This window comes from Aethalodelphis obliquidens, unplaced genomic scaffold, assembly GCF_003676395.1.
Source record: "Aethalodelphis obliquidens isolate GAN/ISIS:26980383/991018 unplaced genomic scaffold, ASM367639v1 scaffold14, whole genome shotgun sequence".
Lineage (NCBI taxonomy): Eukaryota > Metazoa > Chordata > Mammalia > Artiodactyla > Delphinidae > Aethalodelphis > Aethalodelphis obliquidens.
The window spans coordinates 5,476,248-5,494,624 of record NW_020837958.1 but is presented as its reverse complement, the minus strand read 5'-3'; the positions used below and the strand labels follow the sequence as shown (position 1 = coordinate 5,494,624).

Genomic DNA, 18,377 nt, shown 5'->3' with positions numbered 1-18,377 from the left:
TTCCATAAATACTTTTTAACCTGTTAGGTTGCAACTTGAAGCTATAGCCACGAAATGAGAATTGTAATTTTTTTTTTTTTGCGGTACGCGGGCCTCTCACTGTTGTGGCCTCTCCCGTTGCGGAGCACAGGCTCCGGACGCGCAGGCTCAGCGGCCATGGCTCACGGGCCCAGCCGCTCTGCGGCACGCGGGACCCTCCCGGACCGGGGCACGAACCCGCGTCCCCTGCATCAGCAGGCGGACTCTCAACCACTGCACCACCAGGGAAGCCCGAGAATTATAACTGTAATCACTGCATTGAAGACAGTGTGGCTTACAAACCAGTTGACAAAGGTCAGAGCAGTCGTGAGCTCCTTATAGAAAGCCCACTCCCACTTACACTCTGGGAGCATCTGGACCACTTTCCTATGGAGGTACCCCAATATTTAACGGCTCCGGAAGAATTCTCTCTGTGGGAGCATCTGCTGCCCTCTAACCAATACCACCCGAAAGCTCTCTGGGGGTGGGGAGTGGAGAGACGGACCGTTCCAGAAAGGTAACCGATGCCACCACCACTGCTGCTGTCATTTAGAAACCAACTTCGGTGATTCGGGACTATGTTGGGGTCCCTTCTGCCCAGCGAACCCCAGGTCACCTTTCCAGGCCCGAGTCTATTATCACTTCCTCTTTGGGGATTTCCTGCCATGCCCTCCTCGGAACTCCCCTATTGGCCCCTAATAATTAGATTACTTTTCACAAAGCATTGCAAGTGTGGGTGCATGGCAGCCTCCACCCTTAGACAGTATCTTCATCATGGACAGGGAAAACATCTTATCAAGCTCTGGTCCCCACATCTGGCACCCAACAAATACCCTCTGAATTAGATGAATCTCGTTAAGCAACTAAATGTCTCAGCCTGCAGAATGACCACGTCGGCCTAGAGAGAATTTTTTTTTCCCCACCAAAATCAAGTGTTTTCTTCCTCCAGATGTGTTCATGCTGTGTTCATAACCTAAAGAATCACTTACAAGCCAAAAAAGCAAGAAGATGTTTCTCTCCTTGGACAAGAAGGGAAAATAATGGCTGAATTAATTGTGAGGCTGCTAGTTAAAGTTTTCTGAGGTTGATGAGGCTGGATAAGATTATTCAATCTTAGCTTAACAAAATTCCATCTTTAAAATTATAAAATGGTTAAAAATTCAAAACCTCTAGAACAAAATTATACCTAAGCTGTTAGAGTTTCCATCTAAATGGCTGGGATGTGGAGCAGGTGGGGTCCAAGTGTTTTGCCCATCACGTGTAATAAGTATAAACAATGTTCAATAGTCCAATATTTGCAACAAACATGTGGTGAAGAATGATGCTTTCATTGCCTTCTGCTCATCTGGACTGAACAAAATGTCAAATACGTCTCTGCTTTAAAGTGTACGGTGTGTACCTTCTACCAAGAAAACCGCAGTGGATATGTGATGAGTACATCTCTTTTCAGTACTCTGTTAGTACTTCTCAGGGAAATGAATCATCCCATGAAACAGTGAGAATGTACTTTGTGTAGCACAAAAATGGCTTCGTGTCATCTCCTCTGAGGGGCTGAGTCCTGTGCAGTTTATTAGGTAAAGCCCGGCCCTGGCTGTCCACCTGCCTCGGCTCAGGCAGTGTTTCTCCAAGGCGGCCCCTGATCCCTGGCGCAGAGCTGATGCTGAGCGAACAAGGAGGCTGGTCCACGAGCAGTCAGTTACCGTGAGTTTAGGGAAGGGGAGCCTAAACTCCCCGGCAGCCTGGGGAGATGTGGCCTGAAGGGTCCGAGGGGCCCGGGGGTACCCTTCTCCCATCCTTGATCCCTCCTGACCCCATGCTAGGCAGACAGCCGGCCTACACCCCTTTCATCACTCATCCGTATTTTAAAACATTTTGTCAACCACACAGTGTGGACTCAGTAATAAATTGCTCATTTTCCAATTTTATGCTTTCAAGTCAACCATAAGTCTTTGTCAAAGTTTCCGGCTTCACCTACTCGAAGTTCCAGCAAAATCCTATCAAAAATAACAGCTACTATATATTGAGTACTTACTCTGTTCCAGGAACTGTTTTAAGCTCTTTACCTATATCATCTTACTTAATCCTCACAATATTATTCATATACCCACTCTACAGATAAGGAAATTGAGGCAAAGAGGTCAACTAATTTGCCCAAGGTCACTCAGCTAGACAGGCTGAAATCTGTTCCCAGGTCCTGGCTACACTGGCCTCACCGAATCCAAGGCATCGGAAGCTTCAGGCAGCCTGTGCAGCTGAATTGTAGGATGAACCCAGTTTCTACAAGATTCCAAGAACATTAGACACTGTGCCTGTTACTCGCCTTTGGGCACCTGGCTTGGAGTCTAGGCCTCTGTTTATTCCACTGGGCTGGGGGATTCCAAGGCAGGAAGCACCGGCCTCACAAGAGCCCCCTTTGGGGCTCCCACTGCTCCACCGGCAGTGACAGTGAGGGGCAGAGCCCCCCTCGCCTTTGGTCACCTACCAGGGGTGTAGAATACTATCTAGTCCCTGGCTGAGTCACTCACTGGACAGCACTTGGGATGGAGGGCAGAGGACAGGGGGCAGCAAATGCCTCTTATGAGAATCAAATAGAAAATCTTCAAGATATTCACAGGGCCAACAGTACAGAGCCGGGGGGCGTGCACAGGGGACCTCCCTCCTAGAGCTCCTCCCAGCTCCATGGGGAAAGCGCTCTGGGATCACCTTACCAAAAGGAGTAGTCTCAGATTCGGTCCTCTCAGGAGGCGGTGTACGGACCCTGAGAGCACAGGAGAATTTCCCCCAAGGCCATGTCCTCACAGGAGGGTCAGCTGGAGGACATGGGGGCTCCCAAACAGCAAGGGGCCTACTCAGAGGCCGAGGTCGTGGCTCTGGCACCCTCACCACTAGCTCTGCCCACCACCCCTTCTCACCAGCTCTGCTTCCTGGAAAACAAGTGTGTCCCAGAGCTGAATCTCTTTGGCTGGTCAGGCTCTGGCCTGGAGGCGAGGGACTGAACAGGATGACTTAATGCGGTTCCCCATATTCTGCAACTCTGGACCTTCATCTCACAAGGCCATGCCGGGACAGACCAATTGTACAGAATAGAAAGCCTAGAAGTAAACTCGCAAACATATGGTCAATTGATTTTCCACAAAGCTGGCAAGACCATTCAATGGGGAAAGGGCAGTCTTTTCAACAAATGATACTAGGAAAACTGGATATCCACATGCAAAAGAATAAAGTTTGGCCCTTATCTTACACCATCTACAAAAATTAACTTAACGTGGATCAAAGACCTAAACTTAAGAGCTAAAACTATAAAGCTCTTAGAAGAAAACATAAGGGAAATTCTTCCTGGCATTGGAGTTAACGATGATTTCTTGGATATGACAATAAAAGCACAGGCAACAAAAGAAAAAATGGATAAATTGGATTTCATCAAAATTAAAAACTTTTGTGCATCCAAAGGACACCATCTAGAAAGTGAAAAGACAAGAATGGAGAAAATATTTGCAAATCACATGTCTGATAAAGGATTACTATCCAGAATATACACAGAACTCCTACAACTCAACAACGAAAGCCAAACAACTCAGTTCAAAAATGGGCACATGAATAGACATTCCTCCAAAGAAGAAAGACAAATGGCCAATAAGACATACAAATGGGGGCTTCCCTGGTGGCGCAGTGGTTGAGAGTCCGCCTGCCGATGCAGGGGACACGGGTTCGTGCCCCGGTCCGGGAAGATCCCACATGTCGCGGAGCGGCTGGGCCTGTGAGCCATGGCCGCTGGGCCTGCGCGTCCGGAGCCTGTGCTCCGCAACGGGAGAGGCCACAACAGTGAGAGGCCCGCGTACCGCAAAAAAAAAAAAAAAAAAAAAGATATACAAGTGTCCAAACACAAAAGGACAAATATTGTATAATTCAATTTCTATGAGGTGCCTGGAGTAGGAAAATTCAGAGCCAGAAAGTAGAACAGAGGTTTCCAGGGGCTGGGAAGAGAGGGAGATGGGGAGTTATTGCTTAATGGGCCCATCTGGGATGATGAAAAGGTTCTGGGAATAGTGGTGACGGTTACACAACACTACGAATGTACTCGATGCCAGTGAATTGTTCGTTTAAAATCCTCGAAGTGGTAAATTTTATGTTATGTATATTTTACCACAATAAAAATTATCCCTAATTAAAATAAAGATTTGAATTTTAAGAGAGGCTACACTAAGCTTGGGGTCTCAGCCTCTCACTGCACTGCTCAGAGGCCTCCAGGGGCTCCCTGAAGTCTGAATACCTCACCAGAAAGTAAATGGCCCTCTCGGTTTTGCCGCTGTCATTCCTCAGGCAGATTCTGGCCTGTGTCCATCATGCCCCCAGCAAGCCACACACCTGCTCTTTCCCAAACACTCCATGTACTTCCCTGACCCAAGTGCTATCTGCTGAGTCTAGAGTGCTGTTCCCAGCTCATTCAGTTGGTGAGCTCCTATTCAACCTCCAAGGCCCATCTCAAATGCCCGTACTCACTAAGTTTCAGTCCATTCGCACTTTTCCTGAGGACTCCCATGTCTTCACATTCCCATGGGTGGGAATCAACTCAATCACTGCCAAGTGCTCCATGCCTGATGACACAGGGGCACAAGCCGGCAGGAACTGTTGGATGGGAGGGGGAGCCTTTGGCAGGACACCTCTCACAGCTTTGTTTATGCCCAATACCCTCTCTAAAGAGGCAGGAGGAACTCCATCAGACTCCATCAGAGTCTCCTCCACCTCTCTGATCCGCCTCCCAGAGTGCCTGGCTCACTGCATAGTGGTGGCCACCACCTGCTGAGTGCTGACTCCACCCCAGGCTCAGGTCTAAATGTTTCTTCTCACCTGGGCTGTAAGCTCAGGACAGCATCCTGGCCGGAACACAGTGCTGCATCCCTTGAGGGTGTGGAATCTCAGAATCCTGGGGTGGGGCGGGGCTGAGTGGATGGGGTACCCAGGGAGGAACATCTTCCGCCCTGGGGCCGCCCCCCTAGGCAGACGGCAGGAAGAACCAGGAGCCCAGAACTCACTGCAGGGAAGGGGGGAGACCTGAGAGGAGTGCGTGTGGCGGGGGGAGGCGGGCAGAGGGACGCCTATGTGACTAGAGCTGGCCTGGTGGAAGCAGCAAGACCCTAGCTGCGGCCTTGGAGGTGACAGCGAAGGAGAACAGTGGGGGGAAAAGGTGCTCCTCTAACTGCCAGAGGCTGAGAGGACTCCAGGCTTGTGCAAAACAGGGCGACCCAACACTTCCCTACTCCCACTCCCCAGAGGGGTCCCTGAGGGAAATAAATTATTTTCCACCAGGGTACAAGAGAACTACAAGTTGGGTTCTCATCCAGGCTCAGATTCAAAAGGAGGAAGGAAGAGAAGATAGAAAGATTTTTAGAGTTCCTAGCATTTCACATCCTGATTCCTCCCTCCCTCCCTCCCTCCCTCCCTTCCTTCCTTCCCTCCCAAATGTTCATTGAGCCCCTGCCATGTAGAGCAAGCCCTTCTCCAGGCTCTGGGAAAAGTTTGAAACAAAACAGACAGAAGCCTCACGGCAGTCTCTCATCCTCTCCAGGAGGAAGGTATTTCCCCATTGTTTGCTCCCAAACAGGGTCCTTAGCTCCACCCTGCCCTGACCAGAGGTTCTGGCACGTTCCTGGGGCCTCGGGGAACTCAAGGAGTAATCCCTCAAAACAGTTATGAGGTCCCGTCGCAGTGCCTGGCCCCGTGTTCTCACCGCAGCGCAGCAGAACACTTGAACAGGGAAGAAGCTGGGCCTAAGGGCAAAGGTCAGGTCTAGACTCCAACCTGCCAGGCACCAAGCCCATCCTTGACCTCCCATGTGCCACTGCATCCGCAGATGGGAAGATGAGAGAAACTCTTTGGGGGCCATATTTGTAAAACCCAGTCTTTCAATCCCATATCATCTGGGATAGGATGAGAGTGACCTCAAATCTAATTAGGGTCATCCCACAAAAGGATGCCATCTGGGTTCTCAGAGCCCTTGGGCGTCAAGTACTTACCTTTGCGCCTCCGAGCTGCCCCACCTTGGGCAAGTTACTCATCTTCTACGAGTCTGCTTTCATCCTTGAAATAGGGATGATAATAGGGTCTCTCTCTCAGGGCTGAGATGGGGATTCCGTGAAATCACACCCAGGAAGCGCACTGGCACAGGCAGGAGTGCTCAAGAAACATGAGCTGTCACACGGGTCCTCAGCAGCAGAGGCCTTACTTGCCAACTCTAACCTCCTTTTGCCTCACACCCCATCAGCCTCACTTCCTCGCTGTCCCTGTCCTGAGGCAGGGCGTCAGGCAAGACCGCCAGACTCTTCCTGTTTGGCAGGCTGGACCGAGGAACCTCTTGGTACAACGAGGCCTGGAAGAGCGCAGAACCCCAGGGCCTCAGAAATCAACTAGCTCCAGGCAGGGGGTTTCAGATGGGAGAGCGAGGCCCTGAAAGGAGATCTGTGCATAGAACCGTGGGCATCCCTGTCTACTCTGCCCTTCGATGAGCTCCCTCCTTGAAGGGGGGCCGCGGAGCCAACCCAGCTCAGTGCTGGGGTGTGAGCCAGACGTCAACCCATGTGGCTGAGTGGTGGGGCTGCAGACAAGGCCAGGGAGACCCCTGGATATCAGGGAGGCCCACAAATCTTGGAGGCACCGAAGTTCTGAAACCTGATTGGAACCCTGCCCCCCCCCATTCAAAATACCTTAGTATGCGCAAGGTGACTAAGGGGGTGGGGCCCTTAGTCCTCCCAGGTGGAGAACATGACCTTGCAGGATGTACCTGCAGGCACACTACCTCTCTGCATCCTCACACTCCCTTCCCACGTAGGCAGGGCAGGCCCAAACAGATCCCCTTTTGCAAATGAAGAAACTGAGTGGAACGGGAGATAAGGGGACTGTTCCAAAGGCACAGGGCCATTTCCAGGGAACAGCCAATACTTGAACCCAGATCTCTTGACCTACAGAGAAGGCATGGAGGGGGAAAAGGAGAAAAGAGAGAAGAAGTTGCCAGCTTTTCAGCCAGCAGAGGAGATCCAGCTGGTCTGTGGCAACTCCCAACTTCCCTCAACCTCTCTGAGCCCTCACCTTCCTGGGCGAGGTTCCGCCCACCAGGGGGAGTGGGGTGAGCCAAGCTGCCCCTCTCTGCCCAGCCTGAATCTGGGCTTCCCCTTCCCAGCACCGCTCCTGTGAACTGCAAAGAGCCAAGTCACTAGTCTGTCTTCTGAAGGCAGGACTTCTGGACCTGTAGGCAGGGGCTGCGTCCAGGGCTTCACAGAATCCCCCGTGAGGCCTGGCACAGGGACAGGCAAAGTCTGGTGAGCAACTGGAATTAGGCATTTCAGTCCCCTTCCCTGTGAAACAGGGCATTTGGGACCGGGTGGGGCACCCACCCTGACACCATGACCCATCACGTTGGAGGGCTGAGTACCAGGCTTCTAGATCCAACCGACGTCCGCAGCCTGGCACATGGTCAACCTCAGAGGAGGAAGTCGGTCATGTGGCCTCAGCTAACCCCGCTTGGGCTCTCACTGCATGGTTTCCATGCACTTAGGAAAGAAAACCTGGTTTAGGGAGCCCAGCAGAGAGCAGAAGTCCTTGCCCCACTGGGTCACATTCGGGATGAGTTCCTGCAATCCCACCGGGTGCTCTTCTGTTGCCCCGGCAATCCCAGGAGCTCATGGTGGAGCCCACCTTATTTCTGAAGGAGGAGGAGACTGCAAACATCTACCCTGTTTGATGCACAGACTGCGGCTTACTGGATGGGTTACAGCGAAGGGAGACAGTGGGCGGGGCCGGGGGGGGCGGATACTCCCCAACTCCTTCTTCCCCTGCCCCCAGCAGTGGTTCCCCCCTTCCCACTGGTCTGTGGGGATCCACTTCTCTTTAGGCCTCAGTTTGCTCATCTGTTAAATGAGATCTGCAGTATGCATAAAGATGGTGCGGACTCTTCCACAGCCAGCCCCACAGGACCGCGGGCACATTCAAGAGCTGGAGGTAGGAGGAGGCCCCGCTGCAGTGTGTGCGGGCTGGGTGAGGGCCCCAGGAAGACGCTTGGGCTCGCCCCAGCCCCAGCTGGCCACAGGGGGACTCAGCCTGCCACTCGGTGAGTCAGCCTCCCTGAGAAGCTGCGACCAGCGACAGAGAAGGCCACGGGCCATGACACACAGGCTCTTCGTCACCGCCTCCTGGCCCGAGACTCTGGTGGCAGAGCCTACAACACGCGCGGTCCCCAGGGCGGGCGTAGGGGGGAGGGGTGTCCAGGATTTGCACAGGAGCTCACCCTCGCCCGCACACGGCTCACCTACACTGGCTGCACCCTCGGAAACTCTGGGGAACGCATGCCTTCCATACAGGAGCGCACACAAATTAGTATGCACGGTCCCCTGCATCACCCTGGGAGCAGGACCAGACCGGACCGATGAGTATGGGCGGGGCACACCGCTCTGCATTCATGATGGACATGCGCTCACACAAACCCCCAGGCCTCCACCCACACCAGCCAAGGTACTGGGAAATGCTCACAGGGGCACTTAACCACACTCCGGCAACACTTCAAATGAGACACCAATTCTTCATTCATCCTTCCGGCCAGGAAACATTTCCTATGCCCAAATGTATATACCTGGAAGGACAGAAGGTATATAGGATAGCAGGGAGCCGCTCGCTGGGTGTGTTCTAGGAGGTCTGGCACATGGTAGGTGATCAGTAAATGCCAAGATAGGGGAGATGGGTGCAGACAGGGGACAGGAGTAGTGGAGGGGCCAGGAACCCCTGAGCCCCCGACTTGAGCCTGGTCACTCGTGAGCAAAAAGACACCCGCCCCTCTCCCCTCTCCATAGTGAAGCCCCAGCTTGGATGGAATCTAGAGCCTGCATTCAACTTCCGATGCTCTAGGACCGCCTGCCCACCTGACCTGGAACTGCTGCCTACTTGGCGCCTGCGCCCCTTAGCACACCCCAGGAAACCCTCAGGACATGTTTCCACTTCCAGGAAAGCCTTTCCCGGCACACTCAACCCCGATTTCTCCTGTACAAAAAAAAAAAAAAAATGTATGTAAGGGTGACGAGGGCAGGGAAACAGGGTGAGGGGGGTCCAAACTGGTACCAGCACAGTAACCCCAGCTGTGGTTACCAGCACAGTAACCCCAGCACAGAGGGCCTTTGGAAATCGTCCAGACTCCTGCATTTCACAGAACTAAAATTCGGACCTAAAAGGGAAAGGGAAAGGGGAGGGATTTTCCCAAGGCCGTGCAGTGAGTAGAGAACACCGTGGTGGAGACCCGCTGCCACCTCAACCCAGAATGTGTGCCCTGCCTCGACGGGTGCCAAGCTGGACCTTCGCGCCCGGCCCAGACCCTCCACAGCCTTTCAATCTTCTCCACCATGACCCTTGGAGAGCTCGGAGAACCTGCTGCTCTGCCCCGACCTGGGTCCCTAGCAGTCCATCTGCGAGGTGCTTGGGGCTGACACCCAGGCTTCGGGACCCCCAGTTTGGAAGGAGAATCCGCTCTGAGACAATCTGCTTTAAGAATCCGATGAAACGCACGCTGGCTCCCTCTCTTTCTCCAAAGCGCAGTGTCGCCCGCACCCAGCAGCCCCGACCCTGTGGTCCCCAGTACACGCGGCGTGGTCCTCGGGAAAGACAGATACTTGGCAGGCAGTGGCACCCCTTTCAGCGCCCCATCTACCCGCCGGCATCTCCCAGTAACCCTCCTCTCCTCACGCGCATTGTCCCTTCTAGCTGCCCGAAACTGCCCGCTGCTCAGAATCGCCACCCATTCCCCAGCCTTTCGCTGCTCTGAGCATCCTCTTTGCGTATCTCTTTTCCTCTCTACTGAGCCTCAACTCCCCTTCTACCGCTCCCTCTCTTCCTTGGTGCTGCTGGTCTGGGGTGGGATGGGGTAGAGAAGAGGGTCAGTGGCAGAATGCACTGGAGATGGGCGGGTGCTCAGGTCCGGTGCATTTGGAGCTCCCGCGACACCTCCCTGGACACACTGGAGGCTTCTGTCGCACCACTGAGCGCAGCCTTTGTAGGGAGACCAGCTTCCAGGCAGCATGGCATTAGCCGCCCCGGGCTACCCCGCAGCCCTGTACTGGGTGAAGAAGGAGCGTCTTGAATGGAGTTGGGGGTGTTGCCGCCCATCTGCACATGTGTAGGCTAGGGAAGATGGCACAGGGCTGCACCTCTGGATGGAAGGTCCCTGGGGGCCACCAGTAACTCTGATCTCGGAAGCACCAGCCTGCAGCTGGGAGGCCTTGGTGGCCGTACAGAAGTGCCGCCTCTTTCTCCAGAAAAGCCCTGTTTTGAAAAAAGGGCCTCTTCTCACTGTCCGGTCGGAACAGAAGGCTGGCCTGTGGCACCCACAGCTCCGGGGCAAAGGGCGAAGGTGGGGCGGTGTCTTTCACTCTAAACTTGCTGGGGGACAATCCGCCCATAGCTGAGTCCCCCCGTCTTGGTTTTCGAATCTGACGACCTGCCTTGTCACCTCAGCAACGCCTGGCAAGCCCCGTAGCTGCGGGAGCACGTGGCCAGGTGGCACCTGGCAGGCGAGGTCCCGATGCAGAGCCTCGATCTCACCGCCTCACCCGAAACAGTGCCTGTGCCTAGGTCCTTCGGTTTCCTGAGGGCGGGGGGAGCTGAGGCTGCGGGTGCTGAGAGTTCTCTCCAGCCAAGCGTGCTCTCGCATCCGGCCCCCAACTCCCCTCTCCTTGCAGTGAAAGGCACACCCACTCCAGCTCAGCCTCCCCATTCTCCATCCCAGGCCCTCGGAGCCTCGCGGGCGCCCGACAGTTTTCACATTCTTTCCCTGCCTGCTGCTCCGGGCACCCTGGTCCAGGGGTCGGCGGAGAAGCCCGAACCCCACACAGACCCCGGGACTCCAGCCTCCTTTCACACCAACATGCAAAGGCCCTTACATTTCCATTTCATATTTCAGTTTGCCACCAAAACAAAGCCGAGGGCAGACTTGCGGGAAGAGAGAAAGGAGCTGAGGCCAAGGTGAAAAGGTATGCCCACGGAAAAGAGCGCCCAGCTGCTTTCTGAAACGAAGGTTCTCGGGGACTACGGCAAAAATTTATGTACGGTACATTTAACTTGTTTTCCTGCTGTGGCCCCTCTTTGCAGCGGGCAAAACTCGGGGCTTCGGCGACTTCATGAGAGCCTTGCGCAGCAAGGTTCCCGGCGCGGCCCCTAGTTCCCTCGAAGAGTAGGGACCGCGCAGATCCGGGAGTACAAGGTCAGCCCACTGAAGAAACGCCGCTATCGCGAACAGGAGGCGCGCGGGGGGGGGGGGGGGGGGGAGGGCAGGCTCTCTGGCTTCCCTGAAGTCTCTTCTGAAATTTCCTTACAACAACTTAAAAAAAAATCCCCCCACCCAAAGTTTTCGTTTACAGATACAGTACGTAAATGGTCTGCGTCTTGATCCAAGTGGTCGTTATACAGCGAACACGTACATAACAATTTTTCAAACTTTCCACTTAACTGTGTACTTCACTGTATATAAATTATAATAAAGAAAACTTCGTGCGCATCGACTGATTTAAAATAATACTAGACCTTTAATCCAGGCCTTCTGTTTTTCTATTTAAGATTGTATGTGTTTAGCCTGGACTGTTAGAGCAGACTGGAGCTTACAGAAATGAACAAAGTAAAAAATAAAAAGCATCTTTCTTCCTCTCCTCCCCCACCCCCAAAATTGACCGGGGGTCGACGTCACAGCTCCCAGGCTTGAGTTTTCCCTCCATCTTCCCACAATCACCCAGGGGCTCTTACGGCTAATGTGCAAGCCTCGGTTTCTCGCTGCCTTTTTTGGGGGGGGTGTCTCTCTTACACAAAACACACCCCGGTTCTTTGAGTAAAGTCGAATATGACCCAGGAGGAGTTTACACATTTTGTGGTGTGTGGATTGTGCTGGTGGGAGAAAATAAATATCTCTAGCATTCAAACTCTGCGTCTAATTCGCCAAATCAAGACCAGCCCCTCGGCGGTGCCCCAGGGGTCTCCGGCCCTGCCCTCGTCTCCCAAGACCTCTGCGCTAAGAGCGCTGCCTTCGCGGACGGCTGGATGGGAAGGTAGCGGTGGGCTAGCAACGAAAACCTGCGTGCACCGAATCGAAAGCGAAAGAGAAGGAGGTAGCAGGGCCGTTCTCGGTAGCGTTCCGGGGCGCAAGGCCAAGGCCTGGCGGGCCGCGCAAGCGGCGGCTTGGAGAGTCGTCCGCGTTGGGAGCGAGGTGCCGGGGTCCCTACTCCCGCGGCGAGGAGGCTCTTCGCCCGGCTGAGAAACATCGGTCTCCAGCCTGGCGTGTCTCCTGGGGCCCATGCGGCCTAGGATGGGCCAGCGGGCAGGGACTTCGGAAGGCCGCGTGTGAACCCGGAGCCTGACGGGGTCGGGATTGCAACACGCGAGGACACAGTGGGGCTCTTTAGTAAAGCGCGAATGTCTCTGCACCCAGGGGGGACCGTGGAGTCAAACGGAGTCGCAGTTAGGGAACGTCTGCAGCCGTGGAAGGCTTCTCACCTCCTCTTTCCCCATCTCCGAGAAGCCCCGCCACTGGAGACCTGAGGCGGCTGTCCTGCCCCAGGCTTTCTCGCCGTGGCCCCAGCACAGCCCCCAAACCCGCACCCTTCCAAGGAGCGCTTGGACCCAAGGACTGGCTCCCTGGGCTGACGTCCCAAAGGAGACCTCAGACCCTCGCCTCCGCTCGGTGCAGTTGCCCAGACGGAGGAACTGGCTTCCTGCACGGGGGGACCAACAGAGCTGGGAAGGAGGTTGCCAGGTCAAAGCTCCCTTTGGTGGGGGCCGAGATCAGCCGCTGCAAGTCTGGCACCAAAGCCGTGTCTGCCTCTGCCTTTTCCCCAAGCTGCTGGGGACATCTGAGGTTTTTGCCTTAGACCCATTTCCCCCGCTCTGGAGTACATGCTCTCACAAGTGTGGGAGAGAACCATGTCAATGTGTGTTTCAGTCTCCCTGCTTGCTGGCCATCTAGAGAGCCCGCTCCAGGGGCCCTCCTCCCAGCTGCCTCTACAGAGATCAGAACCTCACCTCTTGGTGCCTCGGTTTCCTCCTCTTGGACCTAATGTGCCTAACTTTTTTTCTACAGGAGCCAGAAATCTCCTCTTGGCCAGAGAAACAGCAGCTGCTAAGAGAAGGGAAAGAACAAGCAGAGCTGTTTGTTGTTTGTGGCTTTGCCCTGAGCAGGGCCTCCATCTCGGGCATCAGGGAAGTGGGGTCCTGTTGGTGTTTCCAGCTGCCTTTTGTCTCAACCTGTAGCTTTTGGCTTTGCCTAGCGCAAGGTCGGGGGCCTGCCCTGTCCTCACAATTGGGTGCTTACAGGTTCCGACGGCACAGAGGCCGACGGTGGAAACGTGGAGCGGGGAGGCTAGACTCTTGCTCTGTGGGGGAACATTTACTACCGCATGAGGCCTTACTGTTATCTCCTCGTGATGCAGATGAGGACACAGGGCTTTAGAGGGATTTCTTACTCTCAGGTCACAGTGTGGGCTGCCCCAGCGGCTACTGCCTGTAGAGGAAACATTATGCAGGCTGGCAGTGGGGGCCCAGCAGGGCTCAGAGGCAGTGCTCAGAGGGGTCTAGCTCTTTCCCTTTTCCCTCTGAACCCGAAGACATTTCCAAATGAGAGGCTGAAAGCAGCTCAGGATCTCTCCTTGCCTAATTAACTCAGCCTCCTCAGAAGCCTCACTGGTGAATTTCTCGAACACATGAAAAATCAGTGCGGTGGGAAAGAAAACATGCGAGTCCCCTGGCTCCGCACAGCGAACCTCCACGGGTCCCTCAGTCCGCGACTTGCTCACACCTAACATTCCCAAAGGACAGGGACCAGGAGGGGCCTGGGTGAGGCCAGGAGGAGGGAGCCTGATCCCCGGGGCTGGCAGGCTGGTGCATGTGGACAGGGCGAGAGCCCCTCTCCACCTGAGTGTGGAAGGAGCACCTGTGTGGAGCTGTGAGTGTCTGTGATCCGAGTGCCTGATCTCATTCCAACAGGAAGGTGGAGAGGAAAGGTGGAGGAGGTGGGGAAAGCCACCGGATCTCTCTACATCTGCTCAGTCTGTCCTGTGGATTTGAGAGTGTGTGGCTCTGTGCGAAGCCACATGAGCGTACTTGGTGTGTGTGTGAGCGCGCTGCTCATGAGGAAGTGGTTGTGTGTGTATGTGTACAGTCCAAGTGTATGTGTGAGTGTGCGTGTCAACGACCACTTAGTGGACTAATTCTGAGCCTGTGGGGAGCCAGACAGAGGCTGAGTGTAAGGAAGCGTTTCCCATGCGTTGCTTCCTAAGGTTATCCCAGTCGCCAAGGCCTCCACCATGTCCCACCTCTGTCCCCAGGCCTGGTGTCTCTCCATCGGGCCTGGATCAGTGCAGCCAAAGCCGTTGTCCTGTCAGAACCAGCTCATTTCCGGGGCCCTGCCTGAAGGCCAAGGCCGCAGGGGGAGAGTGTGTACCCAGGGCTCCTAGCCCAGGCGTTTTTCCCTCCCTTCTCAGTTTCTCTCCCTGCCAGCTTGGGGCTCACCAATGCCGATTCTGTGGGAGAGAAGGCCCAGGCTCCTCAGCTGCTCTGGCCTCAGGCCACCCTTGAGAGGCTCTCTCCTCCACTACGGTCGCGGCGCTTCGGGGCCCAGGCCTGCGTCCTGAGGCCGCCTTCAAGGGGGCTTGGAGGTCATTTAGGCCTCAGGTTCCCCGTGGGCCCAAATCAGGACCCAGAGCCTTCCCTCTTGCCCAGCACTGTGCCGCCTGGAGCTCTGTTCCAGCCGGTCGGTCCTAAACCATTGTTCCGAGGCCGCCGCCTCTGGGGATCGCCGAAGGAGAAACGCTCGGGAACTCTGGTCGGCCCGCCTGCCCGCCGCGAACCACCTCGACTCAGGTCTTCCGCGGCCTCAGGCGTCTCCGGACCCGCACGCGTGTGGCGCCCCGGTTCCACGGCATCCCGGGCGCGCTCCGCCGACTGCGCTCCAGGCTCCCGGCCGGGCTCCGCACCTGCGACGCTCCCACCTGCGGCGCCGCCCGAGGAGCCCCCTAGCCGGCGAGGAGCGAGGCCTCGGCAGCCCCGGAGCCTAGCGCCCGAGCGCTGCGCTGCGACTGTTTCCCGCCGCACGCCTTGAGCCGGTGCGAAGCATCCGCTTCAAAGTCGGCCCGGCGGGCAGCGCAAAGCAAGTGGTTTGGGGGAACGGCGAAGAGGGGAGAAACAGACTCCAGGTTGAGTTTAATAGCCGACGCTCCGCTATCCCTTGGTCTCCTCGGAGCGGTCGATCCCCATTTTCCTACCCAAAGTCACACGCAGCTCGGCCCCGCGCCTCCCAGCCCGCCAACTCCTGCCTCCCGCAAGCCGAACGGGTTTTGAAGGTGCCGAAGCCCTGGGTCCTGGGGACCCCAGCCCGAGGGATTCGCACGTGCACTCACCGTAGCAGGGGACCTGCAAGGCCGCGTTGTGGCCGCCGCCGCCTTCCTGGAGTTTGAGGCTGCCGTCCGGGGGCGTCTTGCAGGCGCCTCGCTGCAAGTAGAGATGCGGTTGCTGCGCGGGTGGCTGCGGCGGCGGCTGCGGCTGCGGCGGCGGCGGCTGCGGTGCCGGCGACTGGGGCTGGAACTTGTTAAAAGAGCCCCGCGCTCCGGCGCCACTCTCCAGGGGTGCCGCCAGGTCCTGCTGCCCCGCGCCGTAGCGGGCGCGGCTCTTGGCGTCCCCGAATCCCTGCCCTTTGGCGGCAGCCGACAGGAAAGTTGTGCTGAACTTATCACCGCCGGGGTATGCCCTAAAAGGCGACGAGCCCTCCCGGCTCTGCGACACCGGGCTGTAGTAGGCGTCCATGGCAGCAGCCGGCGACTCGCAGTAAGAGACGCAAGTCTCAGCATTCATGCCTGGCTTGGGCGGGCGACGGGCGGGGGCGCGAGCGAGAGCGCGAGGACGCCACCGCGCGCCTTGGCTGGGAGTTTGGAGAGGCAAGGAGGCGGTGGCTGTGCGCTCCGCGCCGGCCTGCTCGCTTTCCCCCCTCCTCCGCTCCACGCCTCTCTCTCTCTCTCTCTCTCTCTCTCTCTCCCCGCTCTCACCCCCTCCTCTCTCTCCCTTCTCCCTCCCCACAGCTGGCCCAGGAAAAGAACCGAGGACTGTAAAAAGATTCAGATGTTTCGGAAAGTTGACCAGATCTCCCAAACCCTCTTAAGATTTTGAAGCGGAAAAATAGAGTGAATTTTTTTTTTCTTGACTTTTTTTCCCCCTCCTCTCCCTCTTCTCCCCTCTCCCTACTCTCCTTCCACCACTAACTCCTCCCCCCCTTAAGGAGATGCCACTAGTTCGCTCGCCGCTCGGAGGGGATTCTACCAAGAGCCGCCCAAAGGCCTTTTCGATTCAAGGCGGGGCCAGGGAGATGTCTGGACTCCCCGGGCTCCCGAGCCTAGGCTGAGAATTGGTGGGTCCAAGCTTTGGCCTAGGGGAGGGGGGTATGTAAAACTTTAGTGACAGATTAAAAAAAATATAAAAAAACAAAACCAAAAACCGAACAGGTTTCGACATTCGGAGTCTGATGGGCCGCTAGCGTCCGGGTGCAGGCAAGTCGTTCATACTCTTGCGTGCGAATTTGGCGGTGCAGCTGCGAGTCTTCCCACTGGTGCCTTTTCCTCTGTTTCCAACCCCTTTTCCCTATTCTCGGTTCCTCCATGAAATTAACACACACACACGCAGCAGTCATCCTGTGCACGGCCACTTTCACGTCTCGTTAACTATTTCCCTTTCCTGTAAGGGCACTGGGTAGGGATGAGGAGGGGCCCGTGTTCACTCAGACACTGGAGAATCCCCAGGCTGGGACAGTTTCCGAAGCCTTAGAACGCGGCCCCCTCCCCCCAGCTCTCCCCTCCTGGGAAGGAGCCGCGTGTGCCTCAGGTCGGTCTCCGCCCGGCCGAGGGGATTTTCTGCCTGGCACACCTGAGAATGTAGAGCTGGGAGACCAGCTGGCCGCGCCTCGTCACGCTGTCACCTGCTCACTGCTCGGGTGGGGGTGAGGCAGTCTCTAATCTCTGGCCTCTCTGTCCCCGACTGTAAACCGAATGGCTTGGATTTGATGGGTGGTGTGCGCTCCAGGGAAAAGAGCGTTTACAGCGCGTCGAGTCCTTTCCACATGGCTAATCATCAGCTGCACCTCACAACAACCGTGAGTGGTGGAAATCGGGGTCCCCAAATTTTCCAATGAGCAAACCGAGGCTCAGAGAGGTGCGGTCACCTGGCTGAGGTCACACAGCCGGGAAGTAGCAGCGCCCGCGTTGAAACCCAGGCTGAGGTTAGTCCCTCGGCAGATCTGGGATGGTGTTGCTGACAGCGAAAACGCACAGAACAGAGGAAACGGATCTCTGACTGCGGAATGACTCAGTGTGAAGGAGACCAGTAAGAGCAGCCCTCGATAAACTGCAGGGAAAAATCCGTGGATAGAGGACGTATCTCAAGGGAGGCTGGGAGTGGGGTGAAAGGTGAAGGGGCAGAGTAAAATGAGAGAGGGCCTGAGCGCCCTGAACCCGGGAATGTGGGGCAGAAGTCAATCTTCTGCACCTAAAAGGTCTCCCTAAGAAAAAATATCTGGGGGGGGGTCGTGCTTCTACCCCCAACCTCATCTTAGCTAATCCTCACCCCCACCCCTCTCCCTTGGTATCTCTGCTCCTTGCTCTGCCGCCGACTGCGCGATCCCACATCTGGTTTCCATCGCGGCTTACCTTGAAGTGCTCGTTAATAAAGATATTCTGCAAACCGCGGCCAGGGGTGCGCAGGCCCGAACCCTTCCCCCGCCGCCCATGGGGACCCGCGCCTCTCTGGCTCGCAGACCTAAGCCAAATGAGGATCTTATAGATACTGAGTGCCTGTTGTGCCAGAAGCCATCCACAGGTCATTCCCTTGGGCCGCCCCAACTATCTGGTGACGCTGGCCTCCTCATACCCATTTTCCAGATGGGTAGACTGAAACTCAAAGAAACGAATTTTCCAACCTTGGAGAGCAAACAGTGAGTGAGCCTGCCATCATCCCAAATGCTCCTGTTCAGCCCAAGTTCATTTCAGTTCTCAGAATCTGCCAAGTTCTGGAATCCCCCCATCTCATCCCTGCGCTTTTGTCTTGCCATAACTTGGTGTTCAGCGCAGAGTCTCTTCCTCCAGAAAGACTTCCCATCTCTCCCAGTTGGGGCCGCATCTCCATCCTGGACTTCGTGGTTGTCCGGTGGCCCGCTCGGTGTTCGTCTCCACCTCAGTAGTCCGAGGTTTCGAGAGGGAAGCCTCTGCCCCGCCTGGCACCCCACAAATATTTATGGAATAAAATAGTAAAGCCTGGGTTCCTTCCACTGCTCAGTGAGGCAGTTCCCAGAGTCTTTGGTTTCCTCT

The 18,377-nt window shown here is 55.8% G+C and overlaps 1 protein-coding gene across 1 annotated transcript in view; it reads right to left on the bottom strand.

Annotated features, from left to right (window-relative positions):
* The window catches only part of ALX4 (ALX homeobox 4), a 44,525-nt gene extending 28,526 nt beyond the window's left edge, over nucleotides 1–15,999 (bottom strand). The window contains exon 1 of the mRNA XM_027114941.1: nucleotides 15,429–15,999. Coding sequence (XP_026970742.1) covers nucleotides 15,429–15,879 — 451 coding nt within the window. The 5' untranslated portion in view covers nucleotides 15,880–15,999. The remainder of the gene's footprint in view (nucleotides 1–15,428) is intronic.
* Between the last annotated feature and the right edge of the window lie 2,378 nt (nucleotides 16,000–18,377).